The 23,579-nt window shown below is 39.1% G+C and overlaps 2 protein-coding genes, 2 long non-coding RNA genes and 1 pseudogene across 6 annotated transcripts; all 5 read right to left on the minus strand.

Moving 5' to 3' along the window:
- Positions 1 to 18: 18 nt before the first annotated feature.
- On the minus strand, positions 19 to 1,443 carry LOC146725215 (uncharacterized). Its single transcript, XR_014924563.1, has 2 exons — positions 933 to 1,443; positions 19 to 283 (listed from the first exon to the last, which is right to left on the minus strand). It is a non-coding gene; the product is annotated as an uncharacterized LOC146725215 (long non-coding RNA).
- A 75-nt stretch (positions 1,444 to 1,518) lies between these two features.
- emc (Basic helix-loop-helix domain-containing extra-macrochaetae) lies at positions 1,519 to 10,426 on the minus strand. 2 transcript variants are annotated; one of them, XM_085482031.1, is made up of 9 exons: positions 10,343 to 10,426; positions 9,495 to 9,695; positions 9,169 to 9,401; positions 7,564 to 7,732; positions 7,099 to 7,413; positions 4,753 to 5,757; positions 4,248 to 4,483; positions 2,787 to 3,885; positions 1,519 to 2,660 (listed from the first exon to the last, which is right to left on the minus strand). In XM_085482031.1, the coding sequence occupies exon 8, from the start codon at positions 3,334 to 3,336 to the stop codon at positions 2,809 to 2,811; it is 528 nt and encodes a 175-aa protein (XP_085338157.1). In that variant the 5' UTR covers positions 3,337 to 3,885; positions 4,248 to 4,483; positions 4,753 to 5,757; positions 7,099 to 7,413; positions 7,564 to 7,732; positions 9,169 to 9,401; positions 9,495 to 9,695; positions 10,343 to 10,426; the 3' UTR covers positions 1,519 to 2,660; positions 2,787 to 2,808. The 2 variants fall into 2 exon arrangements, with proteins under 2 accessions (XP_085338157.1, XP_029175360.1); XM_029319527.2 differs by having other exon boundaries at positions 1,519 to 3,885.
- A 1,449-nt stretch (positions 10,427 to 11,875) lies between these two features.
- Positions 11,876 to 15,146, minus strand: LOC146725216 (uncharacterized). The gene is made up of 3 exons (XM_085483588.1): positions 14,977 to 15,146; positions 14,411 to 14,502; positions 11,876 to 13,240 (listed from the first exon to the last, which is right to left on the minus strand). Exons 1-3 carry the CDS (start codon positions 15,144 to 15,146, stop codon positions 13,071 to 13,073), a joined length of 432 nt encoding a protein of 143 aa, XP_085339714.1. The 3' UTR covers positions 11,876 to 13,070.
- On the minus strand, positions 14,531 to 18,474 carry LOC146725217 (uncharacterized; annotated as a pseudogene). The gene is made up of 4 exons (XR_014924873.1): positions 18,464 to 18,474; positions 16,348 to 17,928; positions 15,037 to 15,295; positions 14,531 to 14,617 (listed from the first exon to the last, which is right to left on the minus strand). The product of XR_014924873.1 is annotated as an uncharacterized LOC146725217 (transcript).
- An 822-nt stretch (positions 18,475 to 19,296) lies between these two features.
- On the minus strand, positions 19,297 to 23,498 carry LOC146725218 (uncharacterized). Its single transcript, XR_014924565.1, has 4 exons — positions 23,290 to 23,498; positions 22,814 to 22,929; positions 22,178 to 22,410; positions 19,297 to 19,640 (listed from the first exon to the last, which is right to left on the minus strand). It is a non-coding gene; the product is annotated as an uncharacterized LOC146725218 (long non-coding RNA).
- Positions 23,499 to 23,579: the final 81 nt, after the last annotated feature.

A 23,579-nucleotide genomic window follows, 5' to 3' on the forward strand; every position in this document is an offset into this window, starting at 1 on the left:
TTTTTTACACTTTTATAATAATAAATATTCTAATGTCATTAATTGCAATTTTATAATAAATGTAAAAGGGAATGTATTTTTTATGTAATTTGTACTATAAAATTTTCTCCGTGTATACAAGATTTTGTGACATTTTTCGTGTTAATCGTCATAGGGCACAATCCCCCTGTAGTTGATGGCTGCACGTGCCGAGACAACGAAGGAAGGATCCCGGTAGTGAGTCAGCCTCCATTTCCATTATCAGCAAGGCGTTAGCATCACCAGTCAGCCATCGAATAGTCCACTATTTTATATCACAAGAGAGATTTTTGTTTTAACTCTATATATGACAAGTGATTATCTGAAATACCATAAAATCGAAGCAAGAAATATCGTATACCTTGTTGAACGTTTCTCATTTCAAATGTACGATTATATATTACAGAAAGTTTAATTACATCTCTTTAAGGAGCAACAATAGCATTCATTTATGACTATCGACACACGTAAAATTAATCTTTATTATTATAAACGCTAATATAAATACAGAAGAACTTGAGCAAGTGTTTGATGATAATCGCATACTGTATTTTTTTTTTTATATAACATCAATTTTCGAGATTTTAATCTTTCTTCACTTATCTGAAATAGATATAAGAAAGAAAAAAATTGCAAAACAACATTTCTGAACGAAGGATTAATATACTTAGATGTTATTGATGGATGCTCTTATATATAGAGAATTCAAATCCTCTAAGGGATAATAAATGTATCCCCTCATTCGCTCGCTATCTCGCTCGAGCAGGGGATGAAAAGCGGACACGGAAGGAAGGGGAAAGAGAGAGAGAGAGAAAGGACGACGGGGGTTGGAGTCGGTTCCCGTGGGTACAGCCCGGATCGAGCGTTCCCAGGAACGCGCACGTGACCCGCGCCAGAAGACGATCAATACGAACTTTGCGAACTCCTACACCCAGCCGGAACGACGTGTCGCCCTTGTAGTACACAGTACAGTCCGCACACATCCTTCGCCTTCCGCCGAGACCGACGGCGATGGCGAACGACCGCCACCCCTACTCGCACGTGTGCGTGGATTGTTGCGCACACGTGCGCCCATTTTATCCCCCAGGGTTTCCCCCGTCGACCTCATCTGCCTCTTCCGGTCCCGATATCGTTGAATCGCGGATTTATGCCCCTAGACGACGCAGAAAGCGCGACAATCAAGATTAAGAGAGCGAGGGTCGGTCTTCATTTAATTTTTTTTTTCTGAAATAACATTTCTTAATTTTTGTTTATAAAGAAATAATAAATTTGTAATTATGTTTCTATTGATCTTCTAACATAAATATCGAGAGCGAAATTAAATAAACTTATATAAAAATAAATATATCATCGTGCGATTATATGAACTTTAATATTTTTAGTAATTCCACATATAACTAAAGCTTGGTAGATTTATCTATATGTATAAGTGATTGATAAGATATATCGTATAGAGGGTATATTTGCACGCGCGAAAAAGGAGAAACAAGTACGCAAAAATAACTTGTAGACACAGTTTGCATTTATTTCGTGTGTGCGAGTGCAATTCGCCCGCGCATTAATGTACTCTTACAGCCTTTCAGTCTTCGTAAATATACACTATTTACGCGGATTGAGGAAGGGGAGTTAGCTCTCTCTAAATTATAACATAAAGGGCTATGTATATATAACAACGATATAATATAATCATACAATAATAAAAGGTATCGGCGATATACAGCGAGAGCGTGAATATCTTAACCGGGAAACGAAACATGGGATTTAAAGTCGTCGAGAATTTTGGTGAAAATTTAATTTCTCGCAAGTCGAGTGTCACAGACGAATATAAAAAAAAATCACCATTGTGTATCGACATCGAAATTCGAAATCGCCAACTATTAAGACGTATTCTACGAAATAAACCTCGCAGATCGCTCGCGAGTCAGGCGATGACGGAGCGCGTTTTCCAAGAGAGAACCGTGTAAGAAAAGGCGATCGATCGGCGACCAGTTGGGCGGGGCGCTAATGTAATGACTCTACTGAATGTATATGGCAAACATTTTCGGAGAAGGAGACTCCGTGACATCTGTCCACGCACGATACTGCGCCCTCGGCACATTATTATTATTATTATTATTATTATTATTATTATAATCGACAAATAAATTCTCGCCCTGCACCGGAGAACCGATGTCAATTACTTCAACCGCAAGATTATATTAATCAATATAAAAAAAAGATCGCCTTTTCCTACGGTTCATCAATCGCAAAACGGAACTTTGAAGATGAATAGATACGTGATATTTTCGATTTCTAAATAATACGCTGTTGAACAAATTTGGAATGGTAAGATTCCCGAAAAAAAAGACAAGAGAAGGATCCTCGTATGAAGTCCTTATAGTGAAAGAGATCTCGTGAGGAATGCGCGATGAGAGAGAGTCTATGTACAAGTATATTTACAATTTCCCTTCTCCGGGGAAGGGAAGACCTTAAGAAATCGAAGAGGTGCGGGAATCTTTTCTCGCTTTTCTCAAACGTCTTCGTTTTCAGGCTCATCTTCCTTTCGGGTGCAGGCGCGCCGTCGAACGGTCTCCCGTTTCTCTTTTCCAGGGGGAGGGTAGGGGGTTGGCGGCGAAGACGGGGGAGGTGATTAACACCATCTCCTGGAACGTCAAGTCAAGTGTAGATCAGCGGGCGAGTTTACGCGACGTTCCATGACGCCCGAACAACCCTTTCGGAGTATATATCCGCCAATCCACGAAGAAGGATGACATCGATGCGACCTGTACCTTAATCAGTCCGGCCGGCAGGTCACCGTTCAGCGACCGTCGAGGTTGTCGTCATTATGACGGACGTCGCGATGGTGGGGGCGGTTGTCGTGGTGGTCGTCGTGATGGCATTCAGCAGGGGTTGTCTCGACGACTGCGTCGTCGTTGTCGTCTCCTGATGCGCAGCGGCGTTTGTCTCCTCCAGGGCGGTCTGCAGGTCGCAGATGTACTCGATCACCCTCTGGATCACCTCGAGCTTCGACAGCTTCCGTTTGCGCGGCATGTCCGGCACGAGGGAGCGCAGCTTCGTCAGGTAAGCGGCCACCTCCTCGGCCTCGAGGTCGCGCCTGGTGCCGCCGATTCCCAGGCCGTTGTGCAGAACGCCGCGATGATCGGGCGGAACTCTGCCGCCCAGCGGGCTCACCACCATCGCCTTCATGACTGGCAACGGCTTGGATTCCTGGTTACAGCCACGAGCAATCGAGCTGATGAATTTGGATTGATTTCCTCTCGGCGCCGCTCTGCGTGGTCGCTCGACGACGATAGCGCGCGCGCGCACACACACACACATGCACACACGCGCGTATGTATATTTATCGATCTGCCGAGAGAGTCACGGAGGCGCAAAGTGTACGTCGTGAGCGACGGGGACGGCTGCGCCGAGTCTCTCGGAAATTCAACGGTATCGTCTTCCTTTTCACCGAGAATCTTGCTCTCGTTCGCTCGACACAACGCACATATACACACACGCGTGTATCACGAGCTCGTCGCACTACCGACCAGGCGCATTCTCCTTCGAGTGGGAGCAACGTGTCGTGACGTGCGACGATGACAAAACTGATTGTCCGGTCACCGCGTACTGAATCGTCGTAGAGTGTCGACTGCGCCGACCCTGAAGTCACACACGATCGTTTGACGGATCGAAGCCGACTGGCCTCCGCCCCTCACCTGACGTCTTTTTATAGCCTTGCCCCATGTCGCTCCCCTCCTCGATCCTCGAGACGCTACCACCATTTGTACGGCGCAATCGCTGCCCGAGTGGAGTAGCGGCAGCCTCGAGTGTCACGCGAGTCCTGTCGGGCCATTCATTTTTTTTCCTCCATTCTTCATTCGAGAGGACCTGGAATTTATTTTTATTTTAATATATCTAGCGATAGAAAATCCCCAGGTAGCAAGTTACGTCATTTTTACATCAATGATGTCAGTTTGCTACTTGGGTCAGCATAAAAAGTATCAAAATTATCCTCAATTAAAGCTTTAGAACTATAATAATAAAAATAAAAAAAAAAAATAAAGTAAGTATTTGACAAATTAATGAAGAAAAAAATAATATAGATTGTTATGGGAGGGGGTGGGTTTCCGATTTCGCTGCACGACTTCGAAGCTATCAGTAGTCGGGGGTGTTTGACGACTATGCGACTGGCGGCGTCGGTGGAACACGAAGGGAGTGTAAAAGGGAGGGAGGGAAAGGGGAATACGAACCATTGTTGAACGTCCGGCGGCGCCAGCCACTAGCCATCACGGCTACTACTACCATGAAGAGAAGAGGCACCGTCGTCACTACCAACACCGTAACAACAGGCGGCCGGCGACCACCATCGTCCCCGGGGCTCTATGTGCATCTGATGTATGTACGACGACGGTCGTTCACCATGATTCCGGCTGCAATTTTCTACAGCGGCGCGAAAACCTTTGCTCGAATAAATCTTGTGCCTCCACTGTTAACAGACAAGGTTGCAATTACTGCGAGAAATCGTTGTACATTATTTTTAAAATACACTATTTCGGAATATGTTCAGCTTTAGGTACACAAGTAAAATATATGTATGTATAAACTTTATATTTTATATTGAAGAAAAAGAAGATTGAAGCATTTAATTTATATATAAACAACAATTGAAAACCAGTTCTCTACCTTTAGCGTTAAACAAATGTAATATTTTTTCTTTGGATAAGCTATAATAAGTAAGTATAATCTTTCACATACATTTAATCGAGTGAGGAACGATGTAATAATAACTAATTATCTTGTATATGTAACTGTTTTAAATTAAATTCTCCCATTTCCTGCAGAATCTTGGAGTAACTTTCTAATGACTGATTAACAGAGCGCTTTCATTATGCAAAAGTTGTTTCAGATTCAATCTTTCGGGCGAATAGTCTCCTGAAAGTGATAAAATTGTAATTGCATTTATAAGTAGCTCACTTTAGACAGAATTCCATTTATAAAAATATTCCTATCTAAATAGCAGATTCAATTGCTTCTTTACAGCTTCGAAGAATCATACATTCAATGGTCCTTATCTATTTTTCGACAAAAATGCTCAATCTTTCCGAGCGAATGTTAGCTTGATTCATAAAAGGTTCTTTCTTGCATGACTGCCTCGCAACTTTTGCGAAGAGCGATTTCGTCTTTGCTCGCGAACCGCAAAAATCGTCGCCGCGGACGGCTCAATCGCTCCCAGCAGCGAATATGTACTCTGTTCGAGGCGATTACATCGTACTTTGTATCCTCCGTCTTGCTCCTCGGTTCGCGTGCTCGCACGTACGCGCTTCGTGACTTCGAGCGGAGTCTCGTTACCGGTCGTTGAAGACAAGAACCCGCCCGATGTCCGGCGCTACTACGAGCTGAGAATAAAAAAAGAAGAGGTGGCCGCGCACGATAAGAGCGAAAGAGAGAAGGGGATCGGCCGGAATAGCGGCGACACGCTTCGTAGAATTTCCAGGCGACGCCGACAGTACACTCGTCCGAGGAAAAACGCGCGAGAGCGGCCTGCGAAGCAATTGAGGGCAGCGGGGTGGACACGCGGAATCATTGAATGACAGCCGCTCGTGAGATTTCATGCGAGCTCCGGCGAAGCTTCCGAGGACAATCTCTTTCTCTCTCTCTCTCTCATCGATGACACTGTCGATGATCGAATCTTGAAGTATTCGAAATGATGATAGCTGTTGATTGTTGTTGAGTCATCATTTTTGACAAATTTATTCGTGTCTGAAAATAAAGATACATACACGCTTTTAGTTTTCAGTCATTATATAAAAGCAAAATATGCAATAAAAACCAGGTGATTTTTATACTTATTTCACGCAATTTAATTAATATTTCAATTGTAATCTGTCTTTTCTAAATGATAACAGTATTAATTGGAAATGTACCGCTTATCACTTCTACATGATCTCTAATTGATATAATACACTATTCAAAGAAAATTTATCGGACAAGGCGTGATACGTTTTTAATTGAAATAGTAAAAAAACCAGGCTCATACATCACTATCGGGGCGACGTATTAATTTCTTATTTGTCAAATAAGACGCAGAGCGCTTTCGCAATTATTTTCCAGAGTCGATTTGCTAATATATACGCATACATGTTCTTTCATCGCGTCGCCGATAAGGATAAAAAGAGTCGAGTCATACCTTCTACCTACTGTCGGCGCGCAAAAAGATGATTGTTCACGGCTGCATTATCGCGACGATCATTATTCAGATCGGCGTGTTTGTCGCGTAATTTCGCGACGCGGTTTGTTGACGAGGTGTCCTTTTTTCTCTCCTCCTCTTTCTTTCTTTCTCGGATGAAGAGGAGAAACAATCCCATGGAAAATTACAGGGAATAAAACCGAACGCGCGTGAGACTCGACCGGGCAAGCACTTGTGCGGTTACATACCTGAGGCAACCGGATCTCATTGACTCCTTGACCCCCGTGTTTAAGAAATGGAGTTCCCTTGACCCGCGAATAAATAAATTGAGAGGAAACCGCCGCGGCACGCTATCGTTGTATACATACATACATATATATATATTGTATAGGAATATAAATATATATATATATATATATATATATATATATATAAATGTATGTATATGCGCGAGAGGATTTACTGATACTCTTTTCACATTGAGATCCCCCCAGTAACCATCGGATGTTATGGCTTTAACACCGTATCACCGCCCTGAGACCGCTCAATTAGCGTCGGAATTGTTGGTTTCCCGGCGACGTGGCATCGCAAAGTGATTAGCTGGATCATCCGCATCGAAATTCTTCCCTCGAATCGAAAACTCATGCATTCAACCTCTCGTACTCAATATTTACGCCCAGTTTCGTGTGGAACATCGAGCCAACGTACTGTACAAGAATAAGAAGCGCTTACAGTATTCTTGAAATAAAAAAAACTCCGAAATTATATTCGGATTTTAAATTACATTATTATTGCTATTATTTTAAGCCATTCATATTATTCTGGAAAATAATTTCGCGAAATGCTGTTGTCATACGAGCAAACGCTTCTCGGATAATTTTGGATCCATTGACTAAAAACCTGAAATTACATACAAGTCTAGAGTGTCCGAGTAGGATGAATCACCGAAGAGGAAGTGACTCGGCCAAATTGACCGCCCAGGTGTTGATCCATTCGGCCGTACTCGTCTTGCACTTAAACGAATTCCACTCTTCTTGTCCATAAGCGTTAAGCACTTAAGACAGAAATCCTTATCACGTGTCTGGACGATAAGGCGCGGTTTTAATGTTATCAGTATATTCTCGGTTCAGATGTACCGAAGGGTCTATCGAGATAACTGGTCTCTCTCTTGATGGCCCGAACTCGATTATCGTCGTTCGGCATCGTCTTCTTGAGTCACTTCCACGTATCTGATAAGCAAAGAGATTGTCACCGGCAAAAGTTAATCTCGTGAGAAACTGATGCACATTGAATTTATGTAAAAAAATTCGATAAATTTACTCGAATAAATGTATTTTAATTATAGAAAAATGGAGAAAATATTTTTTATATATACTTACAAAATTCTTCATTTTCTCTTTATTAAAATATTATCCAAAGTCTCCGTGAGAAATCTGCATTTTATATTCTAAACAATCTCTATCCTCGTGCTTTGAATCCAAAACTCTAGACAATAGTCCCTTAGACATTCATTCCTCTCTACAGGTGATTAATATAGATAATGTCAATCTGAAAAATAAAATTTGCGCAGATATAAAACTCTCATTCGAGCTATATATTGACATAAAATAAAACTGACAAAAGAATTTGCGATCGATTAAATGACTTCAAAGACATTTTCATCAAGAGAAATAACGTTTCACCTTAAAAACGGAGATTATCGAGTTTAATCAAAGGAGGCTCCGGGATGTCGAGGAGGCGCGGAGCCGGCAATTTTGTCGCGATTTTGTTTGTGGGGGACGCGAGGAAAAAGCGACACACAGAGAGGACCTATAATTAGCGGTAACTCGCTCTGCCCCTGCTCGAAATCGGGCCGACGAGATATCCGCGACGACCGGATTGGAAACCGCGGGCGCGCATCTCCGCGCACAGCTGCTCTCCTCCGAAGCAAGGGAGTCGGGAATGTATGTATCCCGAAGTGAGCTGCGCCCGTAATCGTGCGCTTCCTGCTGCGTCGTATCCGTCCGTGAGATAGAGTGTGCCGCCGCCATCCATACATAGGTGTGGTGGTAGTGGATGCTCTCACCTCTCTCTCGCGCGTCGTACACTCTTACGAATAAATTTGCGGAGCGCCGCCAAACGCGTGAGCTGCGTCGAAAATCGCGCCGAAGAGGACCGGCTCGAGTCAACCCCCTTAGAATGCATAACGTGGCGCGATTTAACCCGGCTGCGCTTCTACATACTAATATGCCTCCCTGAATGAAGAGATATCGGTTCGCGTGACAGGGACAAAATGTTTATAGCAAATCGGTGGAAGAGATAAAAGATGAAAATTTTTCAATTTTGAATTGTATCGAATTCTTCAGTTTCCTTCTTCTCGACTTTAACCGGTCTATATGTATATTATTGAGATTTATTGTACATCTATTTATACACAATATCGTAATCGTTAGTAAACCGTATGTAAACATATCACTCACCGTGTGGTCAAAACATGATATCTCGATTGTATAAATCAGTCAAAACGGCTTAAATAAGATTAGATAAGTAGGAATAATTTTCAAATTGTAACGTAAGAAACTTCAAGACAAAAGAAAAGTGAATTCTACTTGAATAGTGTACAGATTAAGGAGCGATATGATTAATTTCGAGATATTTTTAAAGTACGTATTACGAAATTATTACGTTTCCTGTAATAAAAATTCTGTTTGCATAACGAAACGATAACGAAATATAAAAACTAACATTTGATTTTCAATTTAAAAAATCTCTCTCGCTCTCTCAAATTTTAAATTCTTCAAGAAGATAAATTTATACGAAATTTCACGTTTGGCATTTAATTTTCGATTTAGAAAAAAATGTTATTCTCTTAAATTCTAAATTTCTCCCCAAGAAGTGAGTAGCAATCACATCGCCATCGCTCGTTTTCGAGAGCCAAGGACGCAGGGCGTAGAATTATTTATCGCAGTCATTTGGAATCGATGACGAGGTTCGGCCAGATATACCTGCTCTCCTTCGTCGCGGATTTTTTCATCATCGTCATCAATTTCGTCCAACCGAGAAGGAAGAAAAGAACCACGGGAGTGCTCCGAACGAAAATTATTCCGTGGAGTGTATCTTGGCATCCGATGATTGTGCGCCAGCGGCTAGAGTCGGTCGGTCTCTCTCTCAGAGTGCACGTGCGCCTTGCACGTGTTAGCTGTGGGGCGACTCTCCCGATCCCCGGCTGCCTACAAGACTGTAACATCGTATCAGGAAGAGGCAGGGAGAGAGAAAGAGAGAGAGCGCGGCTAGAGGGAACGAGAGGTTGGCTATATAACTATACACTCACGCTCTTTTGCCTCGTCTCGCATACTCTTTCCCTCGTTTTAACGCTGGTCTCGTCGCTCCTTCTTTCTCGTTATCTATTCGCCTTCCCCTGCGTAGTTCTCTGTTCGTAGAATGGAGTACTATGGCGCTAATTGCGAGTACCACGTCGGATAAAACGTGCTCTTCGAAGGGGAGAAATATCCCTCCACTCCAGAGGATTGGTCTGAAAGCACAATAATGAGTATGAAAATTAAGGCAATCTTATTTTTTTCTACATACTTTCGACACGTTTCATAATAACTGAATGAAAAAATGATAAAATAATATCTTATTCTCTGCGTGTATTTTACTTTTAACCATCATTATACTCATTTTTGAGAGCCTATATATAAAAGATGCAATTTAAAATAAAATAGATTATAAATTATTACAGAAACAAAAATATACATGTACTATATTTGAGATAAGATCTCATGTTTTATAAAAATTAAAAACACTTTAAAGAATTGTTAACGTATGTGAATATAGTTTGTTCAATATGCATTGTGTGTGCAAATATTGGCATTCTACTTGCCAACATGATCGATCTGAAATGCATATTGATTTGAAAACCGATGGAACTGTCACGATACAGTGTTTGAACGTTTGCTCTGTCTGGATGGAACCGGCGATAAAATTGCAAATGGCAAAGCGGAATGCAGAGAGACAGAAATCACGGGGCCGCCGAAGAAGCGCGCGGATCCTCTGCTATTTGCGCAGCTGTTCAAACGGTTGGCCGTACCGCGAAAATACTATCTCGTCATCCGTTTTTAAAATATACCCGACACGAGCATACGGCGAATCATTAACGGGAACCAGAAACATCTTGACCTGTTTCTCGAGGTGCGCCTCGTCGTTTGTCGTCGTCATGCGATCTGGAACACTCGTCGCTCCTCGGTATCAGATCGGCGTTATCCGCTTATTTCGCAACTTTCACAGGAAACGACCGTCTAGAATTCCACGTCGTATAAAATCTTGTGCGCGAGCTAAAAAAATTTAAGTGTCGTTGTAATTTACAAGCATAATTTGATCATTTTTTAAGTAGATACATATTCTCTCAATTAACATACTATATATAGACATAGTGGAATTTTAAGCAAATTACCATATATTCATATTATATCATATAATTCTTTGATTTTATTGTTTCTTAATTTTATATATATATATATATATATATATATATAATTATATATAATATAAATTTATATTATTATTATATCAGCTCCACACTTATATATAATATGAATATCTTGAAATTAAAATCTTTTTGTACTTTTCTAACGGGATATGTATAATAATTCCGATGTTTTCGAGAATTCTAGATTCTTCGCCAGAACCGCTATTCTTCGACATCGTCAGGACAGGTACAAACTGCACATATTTCGTACCTACCTGCGTACGTGTTTCTTTCACAGATGTCTTCGAATACTGCTTGGTACATTGTCATAAAACGGTTGACTACTTCGGCGACCGTTTCATCCGCACCTCGCAAGTGCACAATACGTATGGTATTAACCGAAATACGAGGAAAGGATAGAGACAGGAATTTCGGCGAGCACTGCAAAAGAGAAGCAACTACAATCAGGTCTTAGAATCGTTTTGAAATACTATAGAATCGTTTCTCGAGAACACCTGGTTTGAATATAGGTCGCACAACTTTTACCTGAACTTGAAAAATTTTTTTCGTGTTGTTAAATCTTTTTCGCATATTAAAAAAAATTATATAGTCAAGTCTGTCCTAATATAACATTATTGTTAAGATATATTTCACTGATCATATATATATAATATTATATTATATTATTCATAAAGATCAGTGGATATACTTATAAAATATACAAAAATGATGTTAGCTTGTCAGAGCTTTTCAAGAAAAGTTGAACGTGACCATTGTGTTTCGTCATAAAATGCGTCGTGATGGCCGCAAGGAGCGAATCATGATTACGGTACCCTCATTGATTACGGCGGCCCCTCGGTAACCCCTGTCGTCATAATTCTCGACAACGAGTCGCAGCGGCTCGTGTTGTAAAACTAGGCGAGTCGTGAAAAAGTCCAGAAATGCGCCAGCCACCCAAGAAAGTTATTCGACACCGCTTTCCGTCTGACACGTAACAGCATCAAGTATAAAAGTTTCTCTGTCTTCCCTGGTAACTTTTTTCTCCCGCTTTTCTGTGGGGTCCACATTTATCAATCGCCCTAATCATACTAGACACGAAACACGATCGGCGGCAATTGTTTATACATCAGTCTTTTTACGGTGAAATACGTTCTTCCTAATTAAAAGAGAAAGAGAGAAAAATATGCTATTTTTGCAATTAATTTTATCTTAACGAGTTTTAACACCAAAACAAATTATCCCTCTTCTTCGAGCGTTATTTTATATCAATTTTCAAAGATATTGAAATATCGGAGTAATCTTTACGAAGTGAGGCGGGAATATATAAAGATTATAAAGACGCGTGAGAGAAGAAAGAAGATAACAGAGGGGAGAAGAAAGAGGAAACGGACGCTCTCGCAGGAAGAGAAACGAACAAGAGGATCGCGGAGAAGAGCAACGGGAGAAAGATGAAGAAAACGAGAAGGAGCGAGAGAACAGGACAGGTAAGAGACGTGCAAAGGTGACCGAAGCTAGCTGGCCTGGTCGGTTTGGCCCCGTGGGAACGCGTTGGTGGCCAGCTGCACTGATTGCCGTGAGAGGACGTGACGTAGCGTCGTCGAGGCGCACGTATATACAGCGATACACACACAAAGTCGAACGTGCGTCCGCACTTGCGCTTGCGTGCCGTAATTGGCAATGGTAGTGGTGAACGACGTGAAGTCGCAGTGGGGCCCTTAGGGGGTTGAGTATACGTCGAGAGAGGGACCCAGCCCGACCGACTGACAGGAGGAAGGGGGGCCTGCATTCCAGAGAGGCGCCGGCCAGTCTGCGGCACACCTGCGCGTTCGGTTGAATCACGGCGCCTCCGACACAACCCAATCTTGTCGTCCTTCTCCGATTCGTTGCGTCCCAAGCCGCTCTCTCGACGTCGTCCTCCGTCCTCGTCACGTCCACGACCACTTGCACGACCACCTCTGCCTTCTCTCTCTCTCTCTCTCCCTCGCTCTCTCTTTCTTCCTCTTTCTCACGAGCGAGCTCGGCCTCGTCTCTCAAAGGCAAGTCTCCATCTCTGCTTCACAGAGCGATCCGTCTCTTTTCGACGCACCAATCCTCTCTCTTTCTCTCTTGAGAGAATACAAATGCGACCGCGTGGCGCGAAGTGCGTGACGACCTGACGATGCGATGTCCTTCTCTTCTCTCTTTCTCTTTCTCTCGAGCATTCGCCATTATTGCCCGTTCCATTTTAAGCGGCGATCTCGCTCCCTCCTTCGACTTTAACGCGGATTTTCTTTTGGTTTCTGATTCTCTCCTTTATCTCGCGCATACGTGATTCTTGGATTCCGCTCCTTCGCACCGTGGGAGGACCGAGATCCGCAGTATCGCGAGATAGGAAAAAGACGAGAGCTATGAAAGAAAGAGAGAGAAAGGTGATAGACTCCGGGGAGAGCAGCGCTGATCTTATGTACAATCGGAGGCGTGCAGGTGTCCGTCGTCGTCCGACGCGTCTCTGTCAGTGCCGCAATCTAAGACAGCCACCGCAGCGATGGCTATGAACTGACACCTGTTTCCTGCCGAGACTTCGATGTATTCTATGTATTTGATGACGCACGTACACATCTTGCCTCTTACTGGAAACATTGCAAAATTTCGTGGTCAGAAGAATGCAAAATTAAATGGAATTAAAAAAAAACTCAATTATACAGATATTATCATATACAGACCTAACAAGATAAATAAGATTTAAATCAAAGTGTTAAGTTAGTTTATAAAGAGTTATAATTAATGATTAACTATACACATTTATATTATTACTTATTACTAATATAATTATCAGATATTTTATTTCCAATCATTCCTAACTTGATGGTTTCTGTAGGTCAGCATTTTATTCTTTCTGATCATTACTTCTCAAATACTCTGTAATCGTGAAGATCTCTGTAGTCGCAGATCTGAGAAAGTCTACTTTTCAATAATACACTATTCGAACAAGGTAGAACTAAAGGAAGAGGGGAAATGTGAGATGAGAATTGAACGATTTACACGTGGAATACAGGCGGCTACGATGCCGGATGGACGTGAGGGACCTGAGGCTCATTCAGTGACGTGGGAACGTGTGCAGATACCATTCATAAGTCGACCATATGATGTGTAGAGTGGCACAAACGCCCGTATGTGAACCCGTAAGTGCACACATGGTCGAATCTTGCACGAGGCTTCTGCCACGCTTTTTATATTGTATATCGTTATCGAAGCGGCACGAGGCTCCTATATCGACAAGTATTAATTATTTACAGCTGTCTCGTTTAGTACACCCTTTGTCGAAAGTATATTTCTTACTCACACGTCATGGAAGAAACGTGGCTGTATAAAAAAAATCTATATATCAAACTCTTGTATCGGTTTAAATTAACAAACGAAATTTAATGATTAATTGAGATTGATATATAATTATGAATTGATATGAAATTTGTAAAAAGATTTTTGGCTTAATACACATATCTAACAAACATGTCGACAAATATATATATATATATATATATATATATATATATATATTATTTATTTTTTCTCTTTGATTTTATTATTGCGCAAGCAAGAGGGAATTTTTTCTGATTTTTCCTGTGTGAAATTTAACTTGATATGTATCGTTCACGCTCGAGCTGACTTCGTAGCCGTTACTGACACAAACCAAGAGAACTCCCAAGAGAGAACCCGCGCTCTTTCCTTCACAGCTTTACAATGAGCGGTGTGGAAGAGAGACAGAGAAAGATTCGTGGGAGCCTGTTTTCCGTTCTTACCTCGTTCCATCGAGTACGCTGTTCCACCTCGTCGTTGTTTTGTTGTCGGACAACCTTCGGAGAGGCTCGAATTTCTGCCAAGATCAGAGCGCCTTGGGCGATACGTCCTTGGGCCATTTTTCAAAAAAACTCTCTTGAAAAATGAGGAATTTGTAGAAGAATATATATATCTGCTATCTCTCAATGTCCGTATTCATACGATACATCCTACAAAAAAAAATAATTTCAATCTTCAAGAAAAAATGTCATTCTATATATTAAATACATATGTATAAGTATATTTCCAACATGCTTTAATTATAATAGTACTTTTTTAAGAAAAAGAAGCTTGTCGCTTGTATATAATATTCCTTTCTTCAATTATATAAAAAGTTTGATTATATACATAAAGGATTATATATATATGTATATGTTGGAAATAATATAAATTATTTTTTTAAGAACACAAATTTAAAATGTTCGAAATAGAAGGCATTAAAATGCTCTTTCCGACGAGAGGTCTTTACAGACGATAACGATAAGCTATGTAAATCGATAACCTCGATATTATCAGACAGTTAATTTACTCATGACCGGATTTTCGTCGTATCAATGCGACGAGTTCCCGATTCAGAGTGCTGGCGTACCTGTGGCGCACACCTGTACACGCGAGACCAGGTTTATCGCCGTGGCGGTCTAGGTAGCCACCTGTGCGCAGGAAGAGATGGTCGCACAGGTGTCTTTTAAAGCGTTTCATTAATTACAAATGGGCAACCAGACGTGAATTCTCCATGGTAGTAGCTTCAGCTGTCGTCATATTTCGCGCGCACTATACACCTGGACAAATCTCAGCAAGATTCTTTTTTTATTTGGCCTCGATCCCCAAAAGTAGATAGCTCTTTGAAACTGCAAAAGAGAGAGAGAGAGACAGAGATAAAATCGTGTATCATACGGAAGTAGAATATCATATATATCGCATGATCATATAACGCTAACGAGTATGTTTACTCTTGGCCGCGAAGTGGAAAAAAAGAATGCACAGTCGTCGGTGATGCAATCGCGTTGCAAATACGCTAGCGCAATAAATTCCAGCCATGCCAGTCGGGGATCAAGGCGACGAAATGTATGAGTCTTATATAAACGAAATCTAGTGTACCTAATGAAAAGCGAGTTTTGCGAGAAGTGTTTCCTACGATAGAGAGCCGAACGATACCGTAGGTAATTTTTTGTCCTTTCCTTCTATTGACATTTAAGAAAATCGAACCATTATTCTCATAGGTTTTCTCATAAAATGGTCGATTTTTTTGTTTGCCTTAGCTTGACAAAAGGAGTTTTTCGCCTTTAGTTTCACGGCTCACAATCTATTTTTGTGTGATTTCGTAATTTCTTTTTACATAATGGGGAAGAATAATGAGACATAATTCGACAGTTCGCAATTCTTTGACAAGAAATATAGTGGTCAGTTTGAGAATTCTTTTTAAAGAAAATAACCGTATATCTTTTTTTTTTCATCGATCCATTCAGAAAAAAAATATTCGCTGTTGACACCTGCCTTTTGTTGCTAACTATCTTTAAATAGAAAATCATGATTTGTTCCGTTAATATTTTTGTCCCAAAATTTCAAAATACGCAATGTTAATTATAGCTAATGTCTTGTTTAATATACAGCAACAAATGATGTAATAAGAAGAAAATAGACAAAATTATATTAATATTACAATATTTGTGTTAAAATGTTCAAGTTGATATATTTTATAATAACAGTTTATCTCTTTATATTTCGATTATTTGATTTTAATAAATTAGAACATAATTTTCTAAATTAAAATTGGAAATTGTTTAAATTTCTGAAAAACTGATATACGATGATCTTCTTTCTAAAAGAAAGAAATAATTCGAATATAAATCGAGTAAAAAAAAAAAAAAAAAAAAAAAAAAAAAAAAAAAAAAAAACGTACACATCGCGAAAAGTATTGCACGTGCACGATGCACGTCGATGCGCATTCGACCGGTATTTGTAGGATTAATCCGAGGCATTCGAAGTTCGAAGCGAGTGTGTTTCCGAGAGCGTCGATGCTCGGGCACTTCTTCGCATTCCTTTTCTTCGCCTCACGCACAGGTCGACGACGAGTCCTGTGCGAGTCCCGGGTAAGTCTCGTCCCTCCCACACGACGACCACCCAGCAGACGATCTCGAGTCTCTTTATCTCTCTCTCTTTCTCCTGTTAGAAATTCCTTTCCGATTTATCGTACGTCACGGTGGAACCGCGCGTCTATTTATCCAGTTGGATTACACGATCTTGTCGAGGACCAACCAAGCCTAGATAATGTATAATATATATTACTATTACTACTACTGCTGCTGCCTGCTCTGGTTCTTGCTACCAACTAGTAGCAACAATCAATTCGCTACTTGCTCTTAAACGATTCGATGCAAAGCAGCAATCTTAAATAAGTGATTGTAGAAAAGTTAAACTAGTACATGTGTGTGTATAATTATAGAAGAATAAATATTACAATCTATCTATATTTCACATTAGAGAGAACTTAAGACTAATTTTACGAACTCTCTGCAAGTTAAAGAAATCATCGTAGAAATGCGCAGTAATGAAACGGAAGCTGAAATATTGCAAAGCGAGGAGTTAAAGATTCTCGCGAAAAACCGCGATGGGAATATGCACGCACATTCAAACGTAACAAAAACGCACCTCGGCTGACAGAGGGAGGGAGAGAGGAGGGTAAAGAAGAGAAGGGGGACGGAGGCAATCAAAAGAATGAGAGGTGGAGAGAGTTAGATAGCCGATGCATAATAAAAAGAGAGAAAAAGATGGAGAGGAAATCTCGAGATGAGAGAGCGAAGAGGATGAGAAGGAAGCGAGGAAGAACAAGAAGCCGGCTGAGAGATACAGGTTGATACATACGTACATACATACGGAGATTCAGGCGAGCGCAAACACGGAGCAAAGAAAGAAAAAAAAAAGAGCGACAGAGAGAAGAACGGGGCAGGGAGGGCACGGAAAGGTAGGTGCCGAGCCGATACCATGCCTTTCTTCCCCTTGCCACCTTGTTCGCCGACCAAACGACGGGAGGTAGCGGAGGGGTCCATAGTGTGCGCGATCTCGTCCTCGTGGCCGCGGCGGCAGCAGCAACGACGACGACGAAGACGGCGACAACGACGGCGATGGTGGGCATGCGGGAGGAGAAAGGGAGACAGCCACGGCATCGAGAGAGGACCAGGGGGAGACCTGGCGACAGACTGGCGGGCGCGCACCTGCACTGGCTCGGACCGCGAGAGAGCCGACAGTCAGGGGCGCACCTACCGGGCGCAGAGTCCGTGTTCTTTCAGAAGACGACGGACCCGAGCGAAGAGATACAAATCACGCCGCCGCGCCGGAGCTGGTGCATTCTTCGTTCGCGCACTTATCTCCCGCACTGGCGCACCGGCCCGTTCCACTTTCAGAGAGCTCGCCCCGTCTCATTTTCCGCTTTCTTTTTATCTCGCGTTCCTCTCCGCACTCCTCCTCTTCTCTCTGTCGCTTTCTTCATGCGAAACGCTCGTTTCTTTCGGAGCATTTGATCGGAGGTATAATCTCGCATTAGCGCAGAAACTGTTGAAAAAAAATCTAGTATTAGGTGAAGCAATAATATGAGATGGTATAACAGATTGGCTTGTTTAAATTTGATACTTTGCATTTCTTAAGAGAAAATGTATCTTTGATGTTTTTAATCGTTAAAAGATTATCGATTATTAAAATCTTATAAAATATTAGAAATAAGAAATTATGTGATAAAATTTAAAAATGTATTGATATCCTTGGAGATATAACATTGGTCCTACTTTCACTTATTTTTTCGAAATTTTAAGTATTGATAAAATTAATCTTGCAATGAATTATGTAATTATTAATTTTTTATACTTATATGAGTCAAAGAGAAAAAATTTTCTTGTCTAATTAAAATATCTTACACCTTGTTGCAGATTATTCAAGTAATCTATACGATTTGTGTATAATAAAAAATGCAAAATAATTATTAAAAATTAATTGCCGTAAAAACTGAAGTGTCTGCTCATTACGTATTACTCATTATATAGAATTAATTAATTTTATAAAAGATGAAAATATTTTAATGAGAGTGGTTATCCGGAGACACAGTTTTGTAATCTATGTTATAATTTCTGCATTGAGCAGCACTGCTGTTTTGAAATACATTCGCGTTCACGAGAGTAGAAAGTTTCGATGCTCGTCTCTAGGTGCCCGAGCTTAGGCACTGTGCAATTAGTCGTAATGTTTATTAATTATCCGATATACATGGCAGATCCGTATAATTGGACGGCTGGTTTCCGGTCGTGTACTTTTTTATTATATAATTCCGACGTGAAAAAGTAGTCTTACGTCTCTTACAAAATGTATGTAAATATAAATCGGCAAAAACCCGGTATATGTTAAAAGATAAATGAAACACTTCGGCATTTTTTGAGCATGATTAAAATTCTGACATTGAGCTGTTATGACATATTTTTCGTCTATTTTTAAAGATAGTTACACAAAATATAGAGAGTTTGTTTTAATTCTTTAATTTTATTTTTTCTTGTTTTTTGTAAAGTTTAAGTATCATAAATTGATTTTGTAATTTTTACTTTTATTTCCTATATAAAATAAAATTAACAAAGCTGAAATAATGTCAGTTATGTAAAGTTTAAAAGAACCGTGGTGAATAATAAATTTTCATTGAATTAAATCGAGAAATTAAATCTAAATATATGGTTTTATCTCTGAGAAATAATATAAAATCATTTGTGCTTAGTATATAAAAGAGCAATTATATGTGTGTGTATGACTTATGATATTATGATTACGAAATTTTAATAGTAAAATAATGCTCCAAAAATATATGGGACATGTATAGAATAAATGTGAAATAGAGAAAACATAATGTTAAACGCAGTATTCGTGTAATTAAAAGTACGATTTAAACACATATAGATAGATCGATGCAATAATGTTTATCCCGCGTATGTGCTTTGTGGCTGAGTTCGTACATCAATGGAAATTTTTGAAAACAGGCATTTACATATCGGCTTAACACGATATAAGTACGCATTAATTCACGCGTTTGTGTAGACCGCTTGATTATTTTTTGCCACAGCTATATTACGGCGTACCTCTTTATGCAAGATGTTCGTTAAAACTTGAGTACACAGCACATACACACTTGCTTTTTTATAGCAAGCGTAAATGATCTTGTTATTCCTGAAAGATAAAATCACACTTATTATTAGATTTAATTTCCAGATTTCATTCAATAAAAATAGAATAAGCTTTCAACTTATATTTTCATATAAACGTATCCTGTATTATTACAGATTTTAAAAAAATTCAAAGATTTTTTGGATATTTTAGAATATTGTATATAATGTGTATTAGATGTGTAATAATGTGTATTAGATTATTATTTTTATATATCAAATATTTTCATTTTTAATATTTTATGATGCATCACAGAATCGTTGCGTGTAGCAAAGTTATAACGAGCAATATGAATATAAACGTTTTTTCTGTATGAGAGAGATCTTCCTTTCTAAACTCCGTCAATCAGAGACGAAGACCTAGGCTCGATGGAGCAATAAAGCGGCCACCTTCGACGCGGAAGGTCCCCCATGAATATGGATCGGGAAAGTAATCGCGAAATGAGCGATAGGACGGGCCGTAATAAGCCGCGGCGCGCGATTATGATGTAAGCCCGATTTATCCCGGGCGCATATAATGATCCCAGGAGCAGAGTGTGTGCGACGAAATACCTTCACTTTCCCACTTCTGTCTGTCTCTATTGTCCATTTGTTATTCTCCACTTGCTAGGTCCTCTCTCGTGATGCACGTTTGACCTTTTCGATGAAATATTTGCAAGAAATATCTGCACGCGCCATTGACGACCGTGATTTTAACGCGAGGTCGTTATGCAAATATCGCGAGGTCCTTCCAGTTTATTGCGTTCGTTTAAATATCGCAGACTTTACGTTCACGCTCTCACACGGTAGTCGATTAGCTGTGTGACTTTATCCTTCGTCTTTATCGCGCCGGACAAGATCGCAGATATATGAAGCAAATTAATCCGTGTTGCAACTGTATCCGAAATAATTATATCGCAATGTGATTTTAGAATTTTATTCCATATTTGCGCGTGAAATTTAGATGCATTGTAAAATTAAAATTAATTTTAACTTCTGGAATCAAACAACGTGCGATTTTAATTTAAATAAAATAAAGCTAAATTGAAATTTAATATTACAATTAATTTTAGGATCAAAGTTAAAGTTAATATTTCTTGATAAAATTCTATTTACTAATTCTATTGATAATTGTATTGATATGAATCCAAGTTTGGTTTGTCATTAAACCATAAAGGATTAAACATAAATTTTAGAGGATATTTTGAAAGCATCAGAAAACAGGATCTCTCTCTCAGAGTTCTGCATGAAAATTATACCGTAGAATGTAAAATAAGTGAAAAATCAATCGTCCGTAACGCGCGGCAGGACTTACAAGGCGAAACGGAAAAACGTAGGCGATGAATACATGCGGTTTCGTTCGAGCGATTTAATTTATTGCCGCCCTCGGAATTGTCACGTGTTTAACAGATAACGGCCTACTCTCCATAAGATTTGTGAGAGCGATTAAAACATCGCGCCGTCACTGATATGCATATTTGCAGGCCAATGTGATATTTTAATCCGAGAAAGGTCGTGCTGCGTAAAGGTATCTCGGCTCATCTCATTTTTCAAATATTACAAAGTGATTTTGTAATGCTATAGATTTAACAAAAAATGTTATAAAATATATATTTTCTATAAAAATATGTATCGTAGAATAATATTCTAGCATAACAATTTATGAAATAAAAAATTAAAGATAAAGAATCATTCGTGAACATCGTCAGAATATCGTGATTACTTTGCAATTTAGAACGCGACTATTCCCGAATTAATCGGAAATTAATTGATAAACACACCTGCATAGCAATATACATTCGTATATCGTATTATCGTCGAAGGAGATTTCAAAGATATCTTTTCGCTTGCGATAATTGCGTGTATGTGTTAATTGCTTTTTGACATGTGCGCGATGAGCTGCAAAAAATGGGAAATCACGTAGATATCGTGGATCTCCGTAATGCAGCTACTTGTTCGAACAACACTTTACGTTGTAAATATTTCTGACGATGGCACAGTTTCGCCGAACACAGCCTTATATGACGAGTCCATGATTCATGCGCATGTAACTTCGCAGAAGAATATTCAGTCTCGTAAAAAAGTATAGATATTTTCGATAACTAGATATTTAAATGTGAAAATATAAAATATAATTTTTTAAAAATTTAATAATGTCATTGCTATTTTTATTATTAAAATTGTATAAATTCTCTTTTATACATTTTATTTGAAATTAGTTTGTTAATTTTCATAAACTGCAATCTTGCAAATTTTTTGTATTCCCGTCTTTACTAAAATATATATTATTGATTATATCAATATGATGAGACAAGAAAATGTACCATATACATGTAAGAGAAAATGTTCATAAAAAAGTGCTCAAGAATATATATGAATATATCAAATTAAATATTTGTGTAAATTCTATATAGAATACGAGAAATGGAATGTCCATTAATATCTCATCGCAAACTAAGTAATTTGTTTACGGTACCGTAAGAAAGAACCGCAAAACGGTAGGACTGAAAACTGAGCTCGGCAGAGAATACTCGTTAAGTACTATTGCACCGGTATACTTACATATATATATGCATGTATATATGTATGTAAAAGCGTGTTGACGATGATTACGGTGCCAGGCGAGGGAACGATCGTTTCGTCTTTTGAACACGTGTGTCCTTATCAGCGGTCATTTTTCTCGCCGGCCACGATAACGGTTTTGCGAAGCGTAATTTCTGTCCGGGGACGGTCTCACGACCTTCGACAGCTTGACTTCAATATTTTTTTGCGCCTTCCCGCGCGTATATTGCTACCTACATAAGTTAATTAATATTAATATTACATAATATATAAGTAATTATACATAATATATAAGTTTTTGCAATACAATTTCTATTTTTAATCAACCTGCAATGTGTGATCTTTTGTTTAAACAATATATAAGATAAAATTCTGTTTAACTCAAATTAATCAGACAATAGAGTTTATCGATAACAAATTTTATGAAGAGCTATCAACTTTATTGCATCATTCTATAGAGACATTAACCTCTGCAACCATCATCTTCTTTCAAATTTGTAATTGAAATAATATATGTACGTATATTATATATTGTTTGCAATTATACATTTCGTTATAGTTCATTATAAATGGTCTATTTTTTAGCATCGTCGATAAGAAATTTATTAAAATTACATATTTATATGCATACTCTACCTTTATTGTGCGCGAAGTTACTACTTCTACATAAATTATATCAACTTCCACACAAAATTATGAATCTTCTAATGGCGAATCATACATACAGTGCCATCTTGTGTATGTTTCTGAAACTAAAAAACATGAAAATTTTGAATCGTGTAACAAAGAATGGAGCATCCACAAATGCAATTATATAGATTTACATATGCAAAGACTATATAACCTTTCAATTGAACGATATTTATGCAGACGTAAATTAATTCAAAATTGTTAATTTATTGTTCAGATCGCAAAGTGGAAAATTTCACAAAGAGCATTCGACTTCATTGCACTTCGTAGAAAGGCGGTTAATGTATTTTATGCGATCCATCATCTAATTTTAAGGGATATTATTATATTATATGGTTGATTGCAATTACATATTTCATTATAGTTCGTCAATAGTCTATTTTTTATGATTGCCAACGAGAAATTATTTGAAAATATATTACCTTTATTGCATCTTGCACCCGACGTTTCTACCCCCTCATAGATTATATAGATTATAGACTACACAAAACAGCGAAACTATACATACAGCATCATCTCGCGTGCGTTTCTGGAAACTATCAATCATGAACAAACAAAATTTTGAATATATTACAAATGATTAAAAATCCATAATTATGTAGATTTATGCATGGAAAAACTGTAATTTTTTAATTGAGCGATATTTATGCAAAAATAAATTAATTAAAAAATACAAATATACAATATTCTCGAATGAATTAAATTAAAAACG

The sequence above is a fragment of the Nylanderia fulva genome, unplaced genomic scaffold, assembly GCF_048542155.1.
Source record: "Nylanderia fulva isolate GAGA-0341 unplaced genomic scaffold, ASM4854215v1 Scaffold10, whole genome shotgun sequence".
NCBI classification, from domain to species: Eukaryota; Metazoa; Arthropoda; class Insecta; order Hymenoptera; family Formicidae; genus Nylanderia; species Nylanderia fulva.